The sequence below is a fragment of the Mobula hypostoma genome, chromosome 5 (assembly GCF_963921235.1).
Source record: "Mobula hypostoma chromosome 5, sMobHyp1.1, whole genome shotgun sequence".
Taxonomy (NCBI): domain Eukaryota; kingdom Metazoa; phylum Chordata; class Chondrichthyes; order Myliobatiformes; family Myliobatidae; genus Mobula; species Mobula hypostoma.
Window position 1 is genome coordinate 35,543,935 of NC_086101.1, and position 19,526 is coordinate 35,563,460.

Genomic DNA, 19,526 nt, shown 5'->3' on the forward strand with positions numbered 1-19,526 from the left:
ATGCAAGCCTATGTAATCTTGTACAAATCAAAGTATACCCCTCCTGGATTTCGGCATATTTTCTTCAAAGTTCAAACATTCCAGTTAGATTTATTATCGATGTACCTGTGTCAACATATACAACTCTGAGGTTAATTTCCTTGCAGGCATTCACAGTAGAACAAAGGAATACAATAGAATACACAGAAACAAAGACTAACAAACAATCTACAAATACAAAAATATAAATTAGATTAGATTATGAGGACACTCAGTCCTCGTTTATTGTCATTTAGAAATGCATGCATTAAAAAATGATACAATGTTCCTCCAGAATGATATCACAGAAACACAGGACAAACCAAGACTAAAATTGACAAAACCACATAATTATAACATATAGTTACAGCAGTGCAAAGCAGTACCGTAATTTGATAAAGAGCAGACCATGGGCACGGTAAAAAAAAGTCTCAAGTCCCGATAGCCCCATCATCTCACGCAGACAGTAGAAGGGAGAAAATCTCCCTGCCATGAACTCCAAGCGCCGCAAACTTGCCGATGCATTGGAAGCACCCGACCACAGCCGACTCTGAGTCCGTCCGAAAACTTCGAGCCTCTGACACCGAGCACCGAGCACCATCTCTGCCGAGCGCTTCGACCCTACCCCAGCCGCCGAGCAACAAGCAAAGCCGAGGACTTGGGGCCTTCCCCTCCGGAGATTCTGGATCACACAGTAGCAGCAGCAGCGAAGCAGGCATTTCAGAAGTTTCACAGATGTTCCTCCGTTCTCTCAAGTCTGTCTCCATCAAATCAGGATTGTGCACAGCACCCTACTTGACAGATAACACATATCATTCACCGGAGTGGCCGCTGCCAGCTGCGTCGTGCCGCCATCTTCTCCTCCTAAGTAGATAGATAGATAAATAAATAAATATTGAAAACTTGAGTTGTAGAGGCCTTGAAAGTGAGTCTATAGATTGTGGAATCAGTTTAGTGTTGAGCTGAATGATGTTATCCCCTCTGGTTCAGGAGGTTAAGTGGTAATAACTGTTCTTGAACCTGGTGGTGTGGGACCGCGAGTCCTGTACTTCCATCCCAATGGTAGCAGGAAGAAGAGAGCATGGCCTGGGTGCTGGGGATCCTTAGATGGTGGACGCTGCTTTCTTATGGCACACTCCTTGATGAGGAGAGCTGTTTCTGTGATGGACTGAGCTGTATCCACCATTTTTTGTAAGCTTTTCCATTCCTGGACATTGGTGTTTGCATACCAGGCCGTGATGCAACCAGTCAGGATACTCTCCACTGTGCATCTGTAGAAATTACAAGGAAAATATCTTTGAATAGTATACTTGTTCTCTGCCTCACTTATAAGTTAATTGGGTTCACCTTCATTTAAAATGTACATAAATCCATTTAATGCCCTGAATTTTTATGGTGAAGGTTATGAACAAAATTATTGAGAAAGATTCCAACAGACTGTACCTTTGTAGACACTGGTCACATCATACGTGCAGAGCTTTAACATTTGGGAATATCCTTCAACTCCAGCATAAAGGAGATTTTGTCTATTGACCCTTTAGATAAACAGAGCTCAAGCTATTGTACAAGCAGGAGAACTAATACTCCAGCTCATAATGCCCATCGTGGTGTACATGGTGATATGTATGCACCAAGTGTGCAGAATCCAAACTGCAATTAGAAGATAAGGCTATTATCTTTAATGAAAGAGGCGGTAGAGACACGGGGCATGGCTGGCTGGAAGATGAATCGGTACATGGGAGGAAAGCTAAGAAGAATGTCTTTCCAAAGTCAGATGTCGTAGAGCAGGTTATTAATATTAATATTCACTTTTGTTGGCATGTGTGAACAAGTGCTTAATGTGTATGTACATATGATGCATATGTACGCATGTACATATGATGAATGTGCATGTATGTATGATGAATGTGTGTATGTATGATGAATGTGTGTGTATGTATGATGAAGTTTATGTACATATGGTGAACTTGTACATATGATGAATACGTATGTATGATGAATGTGTATGTATGATGAACAGAGGAACACTGTTTTGTTTGGCTGTATCCTTGTATGGTTGAATGATAATTAAACTTGATTTGATCTAATGTTCTCCAGTGTTGTGCTTTAGCATAATTATCAATTTATTATAAAAGGCTAAAAACAATGTTATAGAAAGACCAAAGGAAATACTTCTACTCAGTGCTCTTGCAAGCACAAAGGCCAGGCACAGAGAACAGATCCTGTGCTCAGACCTCACGAGACAGCCAGTCAGATTTCTGTACCAAGTCCTAGGACTTAGTTGACAAGGTGGGTCAAGCCACTGCTTCACAACTCCAGTGACTCTGGATCAATTCTGACCTCCAGCACCTTCCTGTGACCGTGTGAGCTCCCATTGGGTGCAATCGCAATCGAGAGAAAATCTGCAGATGCTGGAAATCCAAGCAACACACACAAAATGCTGTAGGAACTCAGCAAGCCAGGCAGCATCTATGGAAAAGAGTACAGTCGACATTTCAGGCCGAGACCCTTCGTCAGGACTGGAGAAAAAATGATGAGGAGTCAAGAGTTAGAAGGTGGGGGGAGGTTGGAAGAAACACAAGGTGATAGGTGAAACTGGGAGGGGGAGAGGTGAAGTAAAGAGCTGGAAGGCTGAAAATTGAAAGAGATACAGAGGGGTAATTTGATAGGAGAGGACTGAAGGCCATGGAAGAAAGAAAAGGAGAGGAGCACCAGAGAAGCTGATGGGCAAGTAAGGAGATAAGGAGAGGGAGGAAAATTAGGATTGGAGGATAATGGGTGGGAGGGGCATTACTGGAAGTTAGAGAAGTCAATGTTCATGCCCTCAGGTTGGAGGATACCCAGACAGAATATAAGGTGTTGCTCCTCCAACCTAAGGGTGCCCTATCGTGACAGTAGAGGAGGCCATTGACTGACATCTATCACCTTGTACTTCTTCCTCACCTCCCCCTGCCTTCTTACCCTGGCTCCAGTCCTGATGAAGGGTCTTGTCTCGAAACGTCGACTGTACTCTTTTCCATAGATGTTGCCTGGCCTACTGAGTTCCTCCAGCATTTCATGTGTGTTGCTTCCATTAGGTGCTCCAATTTCCACCCACATCCTGACAAAGTCTGTTCTGGGAGCTTGACTGGCCACTGTAAATCGCCCCTTTGGTGTAGGATCTGGGGAGAGCTAATGCAGGAATACAGGGAGATTGGGGCAGAAGCAAAGCTTGATGGGCTGAAGGGACTGTGAATTCGGGTGAGGCCAATGTCACTACACAAGGGTAGTGATATATAATCACTGTTGTGATATATGAAACACACCAGCCAGATTGGGAACAGTAAGCCCGCAGGCACACAGCACTGTGGTAATGACAAGTTATAGTGATGCCAATTGGGGGGGGGGGAGGTGTTGAATATTAATACATAACACCTCAAACATTGTAGCTCTTCCTCTGCAGTGTTTCCTGAATCAAAAGACTGGTGGTTCAGCTCTCACTCAGGGAGTTAAAGCCCAGAAAGAAGGTCTGTGCGATGCTGAGAGGGCGCTGCATTGTAAGGAATGCCATCTTTTGGCTGAGACGATGAACTAAGTTCCTCAGATGGGTATGATGCTTGAGCACAGGATCAGACCTCAGTGCTCTGGGACAAATCCATGAACGTGCATTGAAAGCAGTGTGGAAAGTATCCAGGTTTGCCGCTGACGCCCTGATAAACGGGAGGACGTGTTGTGGTGAGACGTTTGCGCTCTGCCACAGAACAGAGAAGCCGGCCCGTGGTGTAGTGGCTTCCGCACCAGACTTTGAGGCGAGCGGACCCGGGTTCGAATCGGGCCGGCCCCTCGCACACTTTCCCCTCGCGCTGGGCTGAGTGGCAACAAAGCAGCTGAGCCTCGTAAAAAACAGACAAAGAAGTGGCAAAGTTCCGCCTCTCTGCACCGCAAGGCGCGGAGACGAACAACAACAGCAGAATATAGAATATAGTGAGTGAGTGAAACGTCGGCAAATGAAGGGAAGTGTAAGGCTACGCACATCAGTGAGAGGAATCAAAACGCAGCGGGAGAGAGCTTGCAGATGAGTGCAGTTCAGAGGCATAAAACCATAAGACAATATGACAGAATTAGGCCATTCAGCCTATCGAGTCTGCTGATTTATTATCCCTCTCGACCCCATTCTCCTGCCTTCTCCCCGTAACCTTTGATGCCCTTGCAAATCAAGAACCTATTTACCTCCACTTTAAATATACCCACTGACTTAACCTCCACAGCCATCTGTGGCAATGAATTCCACAGGTTCACCACTAGCTAAAAGCTAAAGGAATTCCTCCTCATCTCTGTTCTAAAGGGATGTCCCTTTTTCTGAGGCTGTGTGCTCTAGTCCTAGACTCCCCTACTATAGGAAGCATCCTTTCCACATCCATTTTATCTGGATGCCCTAGTGCATGGATCGCAAAAAATTTGCAAGCAGCTGCAAAAAGTGTTTAGAGAAGCAAATAGCAGCTTGGCCTTTGTAGCAGGGATAATGGAGTCTTAAAACAGAGAAGCCTTGAAATAATGGTACAGAGCATTGGTGAGATCACATGGGGCTGCTGTACATACGCCCATCCTTTCCTTTAAAAAAGGTTGTATTCACATTGGAGGCTGTCAAAATGCAATTCACCAAAGTGTGGTGAATCTCTCCAATTCATTTTAACTTGGGGGTGGGGGAAGACTGGAGACGGGACCACCAGGAGGGAGTCTGTAGATAAATTTTTGAAAGATCGGGGAGCTGAGGGCCCAGAAGAGGAGCTGAGGCCTCAGGTAGACTAGCCACGATCACACTGAATGACAGTGCGGACTTGAGGTACCAGCCCTAGCTCCAGTTTTGCTGTGACCCTGCTGATCAACGTTACCATCCCTACTGACCGACATTATAACCCTCTGCGCCAAGAGAAACCTGGCCTTCTTGTTTACCTCCTCATCCATCCGACCTTGTCAGAATTTGAATTTTCCTTTCATAATTGCATTTTAGTTCTATTTTTGGTGTTACATTTTATTTATATATTTATTTAGAGATGGCAGTGTGGAACAGGCCCTTCGGAGCCAAGAAGCTGTGTTGCCTAGCAACCCACCGGTTTAACCCTAGCCTGATCACGGCACAACTTCGATGACCAATTAACCTACTAAGCAGTACGTCTTTGGAATGTGGGAGGAAACCGGAGCGCCCAGGGAAAACCCATGCGCTCACGGGAAGGACGTACAAACTTCTCGCAGATAGCGTCAGAATTGAACGTTGAACTCTGACACCCCAAGCTGTAATTGCGTTGCGCTAACGTCTATGCTACCAGGGTGCCCTTTTTTGTAAGGATACAGTGTAGGTTGTCCTGTGGCTCGGATCATTTGGCTAAAGCTCTGTGATGTTTTACTGCCCCACAGGAACTTTTTACACCCGAATGCAAGTTCAAGGAGTCGGTCTACGAGAACTACTACGTGATCTACTCATCAATGCTGTACCGGCAACAGGAATCTGGCAGGGCATGGTACCTGGGTTTCAACAAGGATGGACAAATCATGAAAGGGAACCGCGTGAAGAAAACTAAACCTGCTTCTCACTTTCTGCCCAAGCCACTGGAAGGTACTCTGCTCATGTTGCTACCCAACACTGACAGTAGCCATGTGAGACATACTGTACACTCAGTGGCCACTTTATTAGGTACACCTGCTCATTAATGCAAATATCTAATCGGCCAATCATGTGGCAGCAACTCGATGCATAAAAGCATGCAGACATGGTCAGGAGGTTCAGTTGTTGTTCAGACTAAATGTCAGAATGGGGAAGAAATGTGATCTAAGTGACTTTGATTGCTGGTACCAGACAGAGTGTTTGATTTTCTCAGAAACTGATGATCTCATGGGAGTTCACACACAGCAGTCTCTAGAGCTTACAGAGAATGGCGCGAGAAACAAAAAACAACATCCATTGAGTGAAAGTTCTGTGGGAGAAAATGCCTTGTTAATGAGAGAGAATAGAGGAGATTGGCCAGACTATTTCAAGCTGACAAGGAGGCAACAGTAACTCAGATAACCACGCGTTACGACAGTGGTGTGCAGAAGACCATCTCTGAACGCACAGCATGTCGAACCTTGAAGTGGAAGGACTAGAACAGCAGAAAACCACGAACATTGAGAAGTACACTCAGTGGTTTCCTGTATCTAAAAAGCTGGCCACTGAGTGTAGAAGATAGAACATTAAAGCACCATATGGACCCTTTGGCCCACAATGTTGTGCCAACCTTTTACCCCACTTCAAAATCAGTCTAAACCTTCCCTCACACACAACCTCCTACTTTTCTTTCTTGCATGTGCCCATCTAAAAGACAGGGCTTATACACCCACTGAGTGCATGTTTGTAGCCTTCTGCTGCCGTTGCCGTCCACTACAATGTTTGACGAGTTGTACATTCAGAGATGCTCTTCTGCACACCACTCATGGTGGTTATTTGAGTTACTATCGCCTTCCTTCTAGCTTGACCCTCTGACCTGTCTCATTAACACACTGTTATCGCCCACAGAACTCCAAAAACTGCGATTTTTATTTTGTTTTTCACACCATTCTCTATAAACTCTACATACTGTGGAGCATGAAAATCCCAAGATAACTGATTAGATATTTGTATTAATGAGCAGGTGTATAGGTATACCTAATAACTGTCCACTGAGTGTCTACCTGACTAAACCCAAATTCAATACACAGAAGCTGATGGAAACTTTGATGAGAATACAGAAAAGGAATGAATGAAGGGTTAGTGTAAAATGGGTGGTTGATGGTCAGCACTGGTGATGGACTGAAGGGCCTACTCTCTGCCCTTTGAGGTAGAGCATTCCAAATGTAACATTCAGTATATTGGCTCATATATGCCTAGGGGAAATCCCACCCAGCACCTGCCTCGACGCTTCCCACGGAGTCGGTTGCTGCCCGAATCAAATCCCAAATATCAATCATCAGCCAGCACACCCAGTAAATTTTAACAAGTACACTTTATAGATATTACTAATTCTATGACATAAATATAAATTCGATACAGAAAAGAAAGTAATGAAAAAAAAGGCTCCAACACTTATCAAAGTCCAAGTTCTTCACGCGCAACCGTTGGAGCTCAATTGAATCCAGACGACCACCCAAATCCTGTCGACTCACGGCTCGGGATCACCTGGAGTGATCGACCAGAGCCTTTCCGCACGTCCGCCATTCTCCTCTTCTCTCCTCCGACTCCCCGTCTCTCCGACTCCCCGTCAAAAACCTCGTCTCTCCTCCGACTCCCCGTTTCTCCTCCGACTCCCTGTCTCTCCTCTGACTCCCCGTCTCTCCTCTGACTCCCCGTCTCTCTACTGTCCTCCTCATCTCTCCTCCAACTCCCCGCCTCTCCTCCGACTCCCCGCCAAAACCCCGTCCACCGTCCTCCCTGTCTCTCCTCTGACTCCCCGCCAAAAAGCCCCGTCCACAGTCATATGAGACAGCATTATCATCCGAAAACAAAACGATACATGAACACCCATTGGCTAATAGCACCCTGCTGTCTGTATTAACCCAAGCAACTGTCTAGCTAAAGACTTTCTCAGCATTTAACATAACAAAGAAGCATTCCCCAGTATAACGTAACAAAGAAGCCATTTTAAATTTAACAAAAAAGGGAAGATCCCGTACACGAAGAATCACAAGACCATAAGACAAAGAAGCAGTATTAGGCCAGTTGGCCCAAGTCAGCCCTGCTATTCCATCATGGATGATTCATTATCCCTCTCGACCTCATATTCCTGCCTTCTCCTAATAACTTTTGATGCATTTATTAATCAAGAACCTGTTGACCTCCACTTTAACTATGCCCAGTAACTTGGCTTCCACAGCCATCTGTGGCAATGAATTCCACAGATTCAACAGCCTCAAGCTAGAGAAATTCCTCCTCATCTCTTTTGTAAAGGGGTGTCCTTCTACTCTGAGCTGTGCCCTCTGGTCCTAGACTCTCCACGTTCGCTATCTAGGCCTTTCAATACCGTGCATTCTGGTTAATTGGGACACATCAGGATGAATACATTTTGGCCCAACTAGCTGAAGCTTCATGGAAATAGTTTAAAAAAGTATATTAAAAAAAGAGAAGCTATCATTTAACTGGGTAACAAATTATGTATTTAAGTAAAATACAGAACAAATTGGAATACCACTAATACTACTGGTGGTTATTTGTAATACCCAACCATGACGGGAAAACATGTTCAAATCCCACAACTGCTTGAAGGAACTTAAATTCTGGTAATTAAGTAACTGCTAGTCCCAGTAAAGGTGATCGTTAACTTACTGCCTTGTTGCAGTATTCATTGTGGTTCATTACTCCTATCCGCACTTACCACTCCCATACGCAAATATTCTCTTATCTCAGAATTTACTATGAAATACTGACTTCCCAATGAAAGCTCAATAAAATGGGGCTTCCTGTCCTGAGTGGGAGCTTGATTCAGGTAGACCAAATAAAAGTAACATTCACAAAATGCTGGAGGAACTCAGCAGGTCAGGCAGCATCTATGGAGAGGAATAAAGAGCCAACATTTTGGGCTGAGAACCTTCATCAGGACTAACCTGCTGAGCTCCTCAAGCATGTTGTGTGTGTCAGTCTATAGAATCTCCTGTGTTGTAAATAAAGGGAACAATATCCCCAAAGTCAATAACAAGAGCAGACAGACTGCAAAGGAAGCAGAAAATGTCCAAGAAATATCTGTTCAACAGGCGTCTTGACTCTGCAATGTGTTAGACTAGAATGGGGATGGAAGCAGATTTGACAGATGCAATTAAGACGTAGCAAAAGGCAACAGTCAAAGTTTCAGGACTCTTCAACTGGGTTGGTCACTTATCCTTTCATCCTGTCCAGATGAAGGGTCTTGACCAGAAACATCAACTGCCCATTTCTCTCCGCAGATGCTGTCTGACCCATTGAGTTCCTCCAGCTTCTTGTCTTTTGCTCCAGGTTCCAGCATTTTCCTTCCTGTGTGTCTGTACTTAAGGAAACTGCATAAAACACTTCTGGGATGTGTAGAAAGATGGGGAGGTGGGACAAGCTGATTGGGTCTTTGAGACAGTAAGCACAGACTCAGTTGGGCTTGAAGTCCTCCTGTGTTATTCTGTGGTTTTATGACTCCCTGTTAAAATGTCACAGACTGCCACAATTTCATAATCTTCTGCTCCCCTGACTCTCACCTACCCTCACCCCACCCCATTCTCTTGCTGCCACAATAGAGATAGGGTTCCCTTGTCCTTATCTACCACCCCATGAATCTCCATAACTTCCTTCATCTTCAATAGGATCCTACCACTAAGCACATCTTTATCTCCCCTCCCGCACTCCCACTCTCTGCTTTCTGTACACATCTCTCTCTATATGACTCCCTTGTTCACTCATCCCTCCCCACCGATCTTCCCATTGGCACTTAGCCCTGCAAGTATAACAAGTGCTACACTTGCCTCTGTAGTTCTTCCTTCACTACCATTCAGGGCCCAAACAGTCCTTCCAGGTGAGGCAACACTTCACCTGCAAGTCTGTTGCAGTCATCTATCCACTACTCCTGGTGTAGCCTCCTCTAAGTCGATGAAACCTGATGTAGATTGGGAGAGTGCTTTGTCAAGCACCTTCACTCCATCTGCCACAAAAAGCAGGATTTCCCTGTGGCCACCCATTTTAATTCAACTTTCCATTCCTACTTAGAAACGTAGAAACATAGAAAACCTACAGCATAATACAGGCCCTTCAGCCCACAAAGCTGTGCTGAACATGCCTTTACCTTAGAAATTACCTAGGCTTACCCAGAGCCCCTTATTTTTCTAAGCTTCATGTATCCATCCAGGAGTCTCTTAAAAGACCCTATTGTATCCGCCTCCACCACTGCTGCCAGCAGCCCATTCCACGCACTCACCACTCTCTGCGTAAAAAACTTACCCCTGACGTCTCCTCTGTACCTATTTCCAAGCACCTTAAAACTGTGCCTTCTCGTGCTAGTCATTTCGGCCCTGGGGAAAAGCCTCTGACTATCCACACGATCAATGCCTCTCATCATCTTACACACCTCTATCAGGTCACCTCTCATCCTCCGTCGCTCCAAGGAGAAAAGGCCGAGTTCACTCAACCTGTTCTCATAAGGCATGCTCCCCAATCCAGGCAACATCCTTGTAAATCTCCTCTGCACCCTTTCTATGGTTTCCATTTCATTGGCCATAAAGTGCCTTGGAATGTCGTGAGTTCAGAAAACTAACAGTTGAGGGAGGTAAATTGGCAACAGTGACAAGACATTTAGACAGGTGCATGGATAGGAAAGGTGCAAGCACTCTCAACCTGGAGTCCATGGATCCCTGGGTTAATGCTAAGGGTCCATGGCATAAAAAAGGTTGGGGGCAACTGGCTTAGAGGGAAATGGGCCAAACGTGGGCAAATGGGATGGGCATCTTGGTCAGCACAGACTGGATGGGCTGAAAGGCCTCTGTGATGCTGTGACACTTCCTCAGTGAGCCGGAACCTACCGGATGGTGGGAGGGGGCTTGCGAAGGGTGGTTTGTAGCCGCTGCCTCACCTCTGCCTGTTCTCTCTCCGCTCTAGTCGCCATGTACCGTGAGCCATCCCTGCACGACATCGGCGAGACCGTCCTGAAAAACACGACGACTCCGAGTAAAAGCACATGTACTTCTGCTGTAATGAATGGAGGCAAACAAGTCAAAAAAAACAAATCGACATAGCCCGCTGGGTCTAGGAGAGGACGCATCCGTTAACCACTGCTCCATTGGGCAATTTATCCCTGGCAGACTGTTGCCTTCCAATGTCCGTGAGCAGGAAGAGCCGGCGACCTCTTGCTCATCGCAGTCTTTGACTATCTCATTGCAAGCGGATAAATCCCAATGCGTAGCTCCTCCCGCCACAAGAAACCTGGATAACTCAGACCATGGCTGTCCTTCCCAGACACTGGATGAATGCCTTGTACCTGTTTCCTGTTAACTGTGACACTCCATGAGAAATACCTATCTCACACCCTCTCTTGGTGCATCGCCTGCTGACCACAACAATGGAGTCCAGACCCGGAGGAGGCTTGCTCGCTGTGTGAGAGCTGTTGGCAGCTGGATCTTAGACCTTTGCTGTAAATCTCTGCTTGTTCAGGAACAAGCCCTCCACCTCCATCAACCCCCCTCCCCCCACCTCTCTTTCTCTTTGGTTTTTTTTCAAACCTAGCTGCTCTGACTTTTACTCTTGCAGAGATCTGCTGTGTGTGGTTTTTTTTTCCGCTGTAGGAGAGCAGGGGGTGGATGGAGAACTAAAAGCGCTCCGCACTGTGGAGTTGGAACTACTAGTTAGTCACCAGGACCACGGGGATCTTGGGGAGTATTACTCACAAGTCAGGCAGGTGAAATAGAAGCCTGTGTACTGGCTGACAAATTGTCGGCCAGTTGCCGAGGTCAATTGCGGGTAGCAGGGGTGGAGAGTGTGATGGCACCAATCTCCCCCACCACCTGCTCCTTTGGATCCATCCCTCACTGTGGTGCTTGTCTTGGTGCCCCCTGGTCAGACCTGGGGCTCAAGCACCTGCCCGGTTGCCCCACATTAAATTTTGAGGGCACTCTCTCTGAGCCCGGGATGAGATTAGCCCCTGTGGCCAAAGTTCCCCCTGAAGCTGGTGCCAAGAGGCGAGGAGGCCAAACTGCGAGCCCTGTCTGCATCAGCCAAGCCTGCCAGCATCGTTCTGGCCCGCCTGCGGCGGCAGTGCCGCAGGCCGGACCTCACTGGTCCCCCAGGAAGGGAGAGAGAGAGAGAGGACTTTGGCTGTTTTGGGGAAAACGTGTGAGAGAGTTCCTTGTCTTTATTCCTTTAAACTCAGTGAGTGGTGTTGCCCATTGGACTTAGTGAGCCAGTGCACCCCCAGGCACCAGCCAGTCCTTCCCACCTAACGAGGAGAAGGCCCAAGCATTTACAAACTAAGAATCTCAGCGGAAACAAAGGCGGTCGCTATGGTTCATTCTATCCTCAATTAATCCATTTATCCAAATAACTCAGTTACTTTTATGATCACAAAACCTTCAGAAAGCTGGATTTTATTTAAAGATGTGTAATATTCCATATTCTTTTTCCAAATTCTCTTGTAGAGAAGTGAAAATTACCTAATCAAGAAAGACCCAGAATTGTTCTGTCTCCATTATTCTGGCTGACTAGGGTACTGCAATTATGTTAAAAGTGCAGGACGTACCAAAATAAAGACTCATTTATTTTAACTCTGGCAGTAATTTTAACATGCATTGGATTTGTTTGTTAATTTTTTGTTCTACCCCAATTCTATTAAGTGCTAAGTGCTTTATTCTAATGAAAAGGTAGCAAAGTTCTTAATTACCTCAAAGGGTTAGCAAGCTGGGTAAAATGGCAAAAAAAATATCATTAATCCAGGAAAGGCTATCCTTACAAAGCAACGTGAAATCTTTGGGAATACAACACACCTTGACAATATCATCTAAATAAAATCATAAATGTCCCATACAGCAAATCTAAAGCGTCAATAGTCGAATCAAAATTACTTTTAAACATGTTTACGACCAGCACTGCCTCAGAACAAATACTAGAGTCGTGAAATTCATGGCCCAGTAGATGTCACTTAGTATTAATGTAACAAGATTCAACTTAGTGGAAGTCATAAAAGGTGTGTTATGGTTGGGAAAAGAAAACAGGCCGAGTGTGAATATGTGGAGTTCTGTTCAAAATGGGAAACTAATGGGTATGCTGCACTGTGAGTTTTCATTATGTCGGAGAGGTAACGGTTCATTTAGGGTCCAGAAAACTGACGAATAGGACTTTATAAATGTGATCTCTGGAAGGCAAGCATTGTGCAAATTGAAGCCATTCAGTCGGCTCTTTTGACCACTTAACGTTGAGCCCAAAACTGCAACTATTGTCACTCCCTTGTCATGTTTACTGTAGTATAGATGGATCAAGTGTTGCTGCATTTCAAGGACTTGTTTGTCAAGCCGCAGGTTTCGTAGTTCTTACAAGCTTGAAAACTATTTAGTAATTTAGTAAGTCTAATGTTTCTGATTTATTTTAAAAGAAACTCTAATTTCTGCCAATTGGAAATGCCGCAATGCTGCTGCTAGGCTGCTAATGTATGACACCTGATAACTTTTAGCAATTTCTATCTCATCATTTGTTCCAACGAAGGAAACTAGATTTGTGTTGATTTCCTCTTTTTTAAAAAAAAACAATGTAGAGAAAAAATGTTTAAGCACATCGGCCACCATTGGGGTCTCTGTACTGAACAAATTTAACGCCATGGATAGTAAGTATCCATGTGTGAGAGGGTGCGTTTGATAACGAACTGAAGGAAGTCAAGAATTCCTGGAGACAACAGACAGCACGCTGATTTCAACAGTGGACCCTACAGTATGACCCTTGCAAACCAGTTGACTGGTTAAACCTAGGCTGAATTTATTTTTGTAAATGACAACGAGCATATAATTGTTAACCCCTTCTGTGTTTCTTTTATTCTTTAGTTGTTTTATGAGTTGTTCGTGAGAGTGTTTATTCCAAATGAATGGTTGTCCTTGACAAGCTAATTCTTATCACGTTTTAAGAAACAATGGAGCAGGGGGATAATTTATTCTTTCTACCTTTGTTACTATTTTGTCTCTTGTCTCATATGTTGCATGGGATGAGGGTGACAATGATCAAACTGAACTGCATGTCGTAGGTTGTATGTGTCAAGAACTGTTGGTATGTATTACTAAATTTACATACATATATGCAAAAAAGAGTTTGTCTGCATTGTACAGTTTAAATGTTTATTATCATTTGTTGTACACAAAAATACAACATATTGAATAAAATATTTATATGAAGATACTGTTCAACTGTGGCTCATGAACCCTACGCCAGTGAAAAGGGACTTGATAGCCCCTGTGCGGGATTCTCTAAAGGTTAACTTGCAGGTTGAGCCAGTAGTGAGGAAGTAAAACACAAAGTTAGCATTCATTTTGAGAGGACTAGAGTATAAAAGCAAGGATGTTATCCTAAGGCTTTATAAGGCATTGGTCAGACACATTTGGAATATGTTGTCCAGTTTTGGGCCCCTTATTTAAGAAAGGGTGTACTGGCATTGGAGAGGGTCCACAAGAGGTTCACGAGAATGATCCCAGGAATGAAAGGGTTAACAAAGAGTGTTTAATGGCTCTGTGCCTGTACACGCTGGAGTTCAGAAGAAATGAGGGGGATTCTCAATGAAACCTATCAAATATTGAAAGGCCCGGACAAAGTGGATGTGGAGAGGATCCACTTCTGGTGGGGGAATCTAGGACTAAAGGGCACAGCCTCAGAATAGAAGGACATCCTTTAGAAGAGGAATTTCTTTAGCCAGAGTGTGGTGAATCTGTGGAATTCGTTGCCATGGACAGCTGTGGAGGCCAAGTCATTGAGTAAATTTAAAGCGGAGATTGATATATTCTTCATTAGTAAGGGTGTCAAAGGTTATGGGAAGAAGGTATGAAAAGGAGGTTGAGGAGATAATGAATCAGCCATGATGGAATGGCAGAGCAGACTTGATGGGTGAATAGCCTAACTCTGCTCCTTTGTCTTATTGTCTTATGGAAAAGTGCAGTGAGCCCAGTTCCGTCAAGGGAGACATGGAAAACTTCCCCTCAGTTGTGCATTTCCTCATCCCTGGGAGTCGTGGTCAGGGGGGTGACTGAGGCAGGTAGGACTGTCAGCAAATCCTTCACCCCAGATGTGAAAAGTAAGCCTGCAGCTTTTGACCGGAGGTTTGTGGTCTGCCGAGCTCTCCGTCAAGGAATAGGGAACACCTGGGATGAATGGGACACCAAAGGGAACAATTACGGGCTCTCCAGTGGTCCAAAGGCGTTGTGAGTTCGTTCTGGTTTGCTTCCGTGTGCAGCAACCAAGCAGGTTTGTGGTTGAACAGGCAGCTGCGCTGGGAGACTGCTTGGTGTTTGACTGGGTAATAAACTTTCTATCATGTGTGATGTTTAACCAAAGCACTCAGTGCTTCATGCCAAATAGCTGCTGCTTAACAGAAACCTAACAGTTGCAAACAGACACTGCGGTCTAAAGGAAGTCGCACCACCAGGCAAGTTAGGACATACAGTACAGTGGAGGCTCTTCGGCCCATGATGTTGTGCCACCGTTTCATCCCACATTCCCCTTCACTTTTCATACATCCACGTGCCTGAGTCCATAGGACCATAAGACATCGGAGCAGAATTAGGCCGTTCACCCGATCGAGTCTGCTCCGCCATTCCATCATGGCTGATCCCGGACCCTTGTCAACCCCATACCCCTGCCTTCTCGCCATATCCTTTGATGCCCTGACCGATTCAGGAAGCTATCAACTTCTGCTTTACCACAGTCTGCGGCAGAGCATTCCACAGATTTCACTACTCCTGGGTTAAAAAAAATTCTCCTTACCTCTGTCCTAAAAGGTCGCCCCTCAATTTTGAGGCTGTGCCCTGTAGTTCTGGATACCCCCGTCAGAGGAAACATCCTCTCCACATGCACCTTATCTAGTCTTCAACATTCGGTAGGTTTTATAGAGTCTCTTAACTGTCCCTAATGTATCTGGCTGTGTCCTCCATGCACTTACCATTCTGTGTAGAAAAAACTAGCTCCAACATCCCCCCCATACTTTTCTCCAATTGCCTTATAATTATATCCCCTCATAATATTCATTGCCGCTCTGGCAAAAGGTGCTGGGTGTTCACTCTGTCTGTGCCTCTTATCACCTCATGCACCTCTATCAGGTCACCTATCATCCTTCTTCGCTCCAAAGAGAAAGCACGAGGCCGGTCAACCTTTCCCCATAAGACATGATGTCTAATCCAGGCAGCATCCTAGTAAATCTCCTCAGAGGTTCTAAGGTTCATTTCGTTATCGAAGTGTGGATGCAGAACACAACTCTGAAATTTGTCTTCTCCAGATAGTCAAAAAGTACGGCAAACCATAGAAGTAGTTGAAAGAGAGACATCAACCCCCGCCCCCCCCCGGCATGAAAAGAATCATAAGCAAAAACTACCAGATCACCCTGTACCTTATCTAAAGCTTCCACATCCTTACTGTAATGAGATAACCAGAACTGAATACAATACTCCAAGTGTAGTCTATCCAGAGTTTTATACAGCAAAATTTTATAGTTGTAATGTTCTTGGGCTAGTTATCTAGAGCCACGTGTTTGAGCCCCACTGTGGCAAATGGAGGATTTAAATTCACTTCATCGTTAAAACTTGCATCAGCACCACTGTCCCATGTGGGCCCTCACCCGGTTTGGCTGGTATGTGACTCCTGACCCACACTAACTTAACTGTCCTCTATCAGAAGCAGATGCAGTGGTGCAGCGGAAAGAGCTGCTGCCTCTTCAGAGGCCAAAGTTTCATCCTGACCTTCAGTGCTGTCTGTGTGGAGTTTGCAGGCTCTTCCTGTGACTATGTGGGTTCTCCTGGGCCCTCTGGTTTCCTCCCAGCTCTCAAAGACATGAGGATTGGTAGGTTAATTGGTTGCTGTAAAGTGCTGCCCAGTGTGTGGGCGATAGGAGGACCTGGGTGGAATTAAAGGTTAGGTGAAAGAAGATACATTATGAAGAAATAAGGGTGGAAATAAGACTGATGATGTTGCTCTCAGAGCCCTCGCAGACTCAATGGGTTGAAGTTTATCATAAAGATATTCTAAATTTGGGGGCAATTAGGGATGCTGGTCCTGGTAATTACAGCAATGCTTTATGAATGAAGAGTTGTCACCTGCTTGGGCCACTGGCCAGGCAGCCCCTTGATCTCTTGTATCATCTCCCTTCTCTCTGACTTGTAAAGCTAAATATGCAGACTGGATGTCAAATCTAAAGAAACACACACACAATGCTGGAGGAACTCAGCAGGTCAGGGAGGGGGAAGAAGCCAGAATAAGAAGGTGGAGAGAGGTGAAAGAATACAAGCTAATGATTGATAGGTGAATGTACCTCTCTCCTCCACCACCATCCACCTTCCCCCTCACCTGGCTTCACCTATCACCTGCCTTCTTGCAAACCACCTCTCTTCCCACCTTTTCATTTTGGCTTCTTTCCCCTTTCCTCCAGTCCAGAAGAAGGATCTCGGCCTGAAACGTTGAGTGTGCACTCACAGGCAGGAGCTCTCCACTAGATTCCACCTCTAACTTTGTTAATGCTCAGTCATGAATCAGAGGATGGAGCTTCTGCCTTAAGCCGGGAAATTCAGGTTGGCACTGAGGTGTAGCCCTTCAGAGGTGAAGTCCAACCGAGGCACCCTCAACGATCGATGAAAGCCAAAAGAACTACAGATGCTGGAAATCTGAAACAAACCCAGAAAGTGCCGGAAACAATCATCAGGTGAGGCGGCATCTATGGAAAGAGAAACAGAGGCATCTAATGAAGGTCCGAGATTGGAATTGTCAACTCAGTTCCTCTCTCCACAGATGCTGCCTGAACTGCTAAGTGTTTTGTTTCTATTCCATGTTCACAGATGGGCTGCAATAAACACTGATCAAATCAATTACTCAATGCCTTCTCTCTCAGAGAGATCTTGTGTAACTCACTTTTCCACTCTCGCCCTTCTATCACATTGTCTGAGCAATATTCGACTGGGTTCCTGATGCGTATAAATTAGTTGCCAAGTGCCCATACAATGAGTACACATCAAAATTCCTGCAAAGTGCTTGGTTATTCCACAGATCATGAAAACTGCTAGCATCCATCAGTAACCTTGGAAAGGCAGGTTCTAAAAATAGAAGATATCAATAAAAGCACATAATTATTCTTAATAAATGGAATTTATTGAAAGGGATTGTCCTTGTACGATGAATTATTTTGAAACGGTCTGTAGGACAGGTTTCTGCAGAGTATTGCGTCATTCATGATGTAGCTGGCAACATAATTTTATCATACTGTTTTTATAGAGTTATTTTTAGAGAATTTTAATGAAGAAAATTTTCTTGTTTGCTCGTTGTTGTGCAGGTGAATCAATTTCTTGGAATTGTTTACAAATCAGAGAGGCTTAGCAAACGCTTCGGTGTGTCATTCATTTTATTCAAAGTCCAAGTAACTCTTTATAAAGGCACGCTAAAACATAGACAGTATAAGCAAGCTGTAACTGCTGTTCAAATCATTTAATCAATGACTATTAGTCCCTGTACAAATCCAGGGTTATTGAAACATTCATCAGTAGATGCGTTAAAACTCTCAGCCATTTGCAGATTTATTGTCAACAGTATCTCCTCATAATTAGCCTTTCGCTCATTTAGTAATTACCCAAAAAACATTTTTGTAACTCAATTCCTAAGAGTTTGCTTTGCATACAAGGAAACTGTTTGTCACTGTATCTGTAAATGGCAAGTTACTGAAGCTAGTCATTATAACGCATCATGCCCGACAGTAATATGCTTGTCAGATTCCCCAGGCCAATAACTATTATTTATTAAAGGTCATCCTGCCATTTACGCTGGAGCATTGGTGATGAAGCGGTTACCTTCCTCTGGAACATGGAAAGCAACTGTCCTAAAATGGAAACATTAGCAAGTAACGATGTGGAGTGGTGAAGACAGTGCATCTCAAAATATCCTTGAGCATAAAAAGTGGCTTAGTTTCCACCACAGATGATTAAGGATATGAAAGCTGTTGACTCTTCAGTAGCTCCCTGAACCGATCCAGATTTCACAAGCATTCCCGGTCCATTCGTCCCAGCAGTCGCAGATCCCACAGTTGCAGACTCCATTCCCTGCAACAAGATATACATAGGACAGGTTTAGAGGAATATCTGCAACTAGGCTGGCATGAGCAAGTTGGGCCGAAGGGCCTGCCTTCCAAGTAGTTTGGCTCTCTGACTCTTAGATAGCAGCAGTTTTGCGATTACATCGCAGAACAGTGAGATGACAATTACAGTAATCTTTATCTTATAGTAACTTTATGTCTTGCTGTGTACTGCCGCTGTAAAACAACAAATTTGATGACATATGTCAGTGATAATAAACTTAATTCTGATTCTTATTTTGAATCCAAATGCAGGATACTGGGAATTCACTATAAAACAAACAGTAGATGTTGTGTCTCCACCGCCACTGATGCCCTCTGGTCTGTCGAGCATGCGCAGAATATTGACTGCTGTGTACCAGCATATGAATTCATTGCAGCTTCATAGATCTCCATCTGATATTACATTCAGGAGATCTGTCTTATCTTCTTAATGGGTCTGCACATTATTGAAATCAGGAGGGAAGTATAGGTATTGGTATTGGTTTATTATTGTCATATGTACCAAGATGCAGCAAAGAGCTGGTCTTGCAGGCCGTTCGTTCAGATCAAATGGTTACACAGTGCATTGAGTTAGGATAAGATAAATCAATAACAATGCAGAATAAAATATACAAGTGCAGTGCAGTGGTAAATGATAAAGTGCAAGATCACGACAAGGTAGATTGTGAGGCCAAGAATCCATCATATCATACAAGAGGTCTGTTTAAAAGTCTTGTAAGAGTA

General features: G+C 44.6%; 2 protein-coding genes across 6 annotated transcripts in view; one reads left to right on the forward strand and one right to left on the reverse strand.

Annotated features, from left to right (window-relative positions):
• The window catches only part of fgf14 (fibroblast growth factor 14), a 541,877-nt gene extending 528,013 nt beyond the window's left edge, over positions 1–13,864 (forward strand). For all 4 annotated transcript variants that reach the window (XM_063048373.1, XM_063048370.1, XM_063048371.1 and 1 more), the window contains 2 exons: positions 5,413–5,611; positions 10,613–13,864. In XM_063048373.1, coding sequence (XP_062904443.1) covers positions 5,413–5,611; positions 10,613–10,749 — 336 coding nt within the window. In that variant the 3' untranslated portion in view covers positions 10,750–13,864. The remainder of the gene's footprint in view (positions 1–5,412; positions 5,612–10,612) is intronic.
• A 4,096-nt stretch (positions 13,865–17,960) lies between these two features.
• The window catches only part of itgbl1 (integrin, beta-like 1), a 200,135-nt gene continuing 198,569 nt past the window's right edge, over positions 17,961–19,526 (reverse strand). For both annotated transcript variants that reach the window (XM_063047504.1, XM_063047503.1), the window contains one exon: positions 17,961–18,768. In XM_063047504.1, coding sequence (XP_062903574.1) covers positions 18,677–18,768 — 92 coding nt within the window. In that variant the 3' untranslated portion in view covers positions 17,961–18,676. The remainder of the gene's footprint in view (positions 18,769–19,526) is intronic.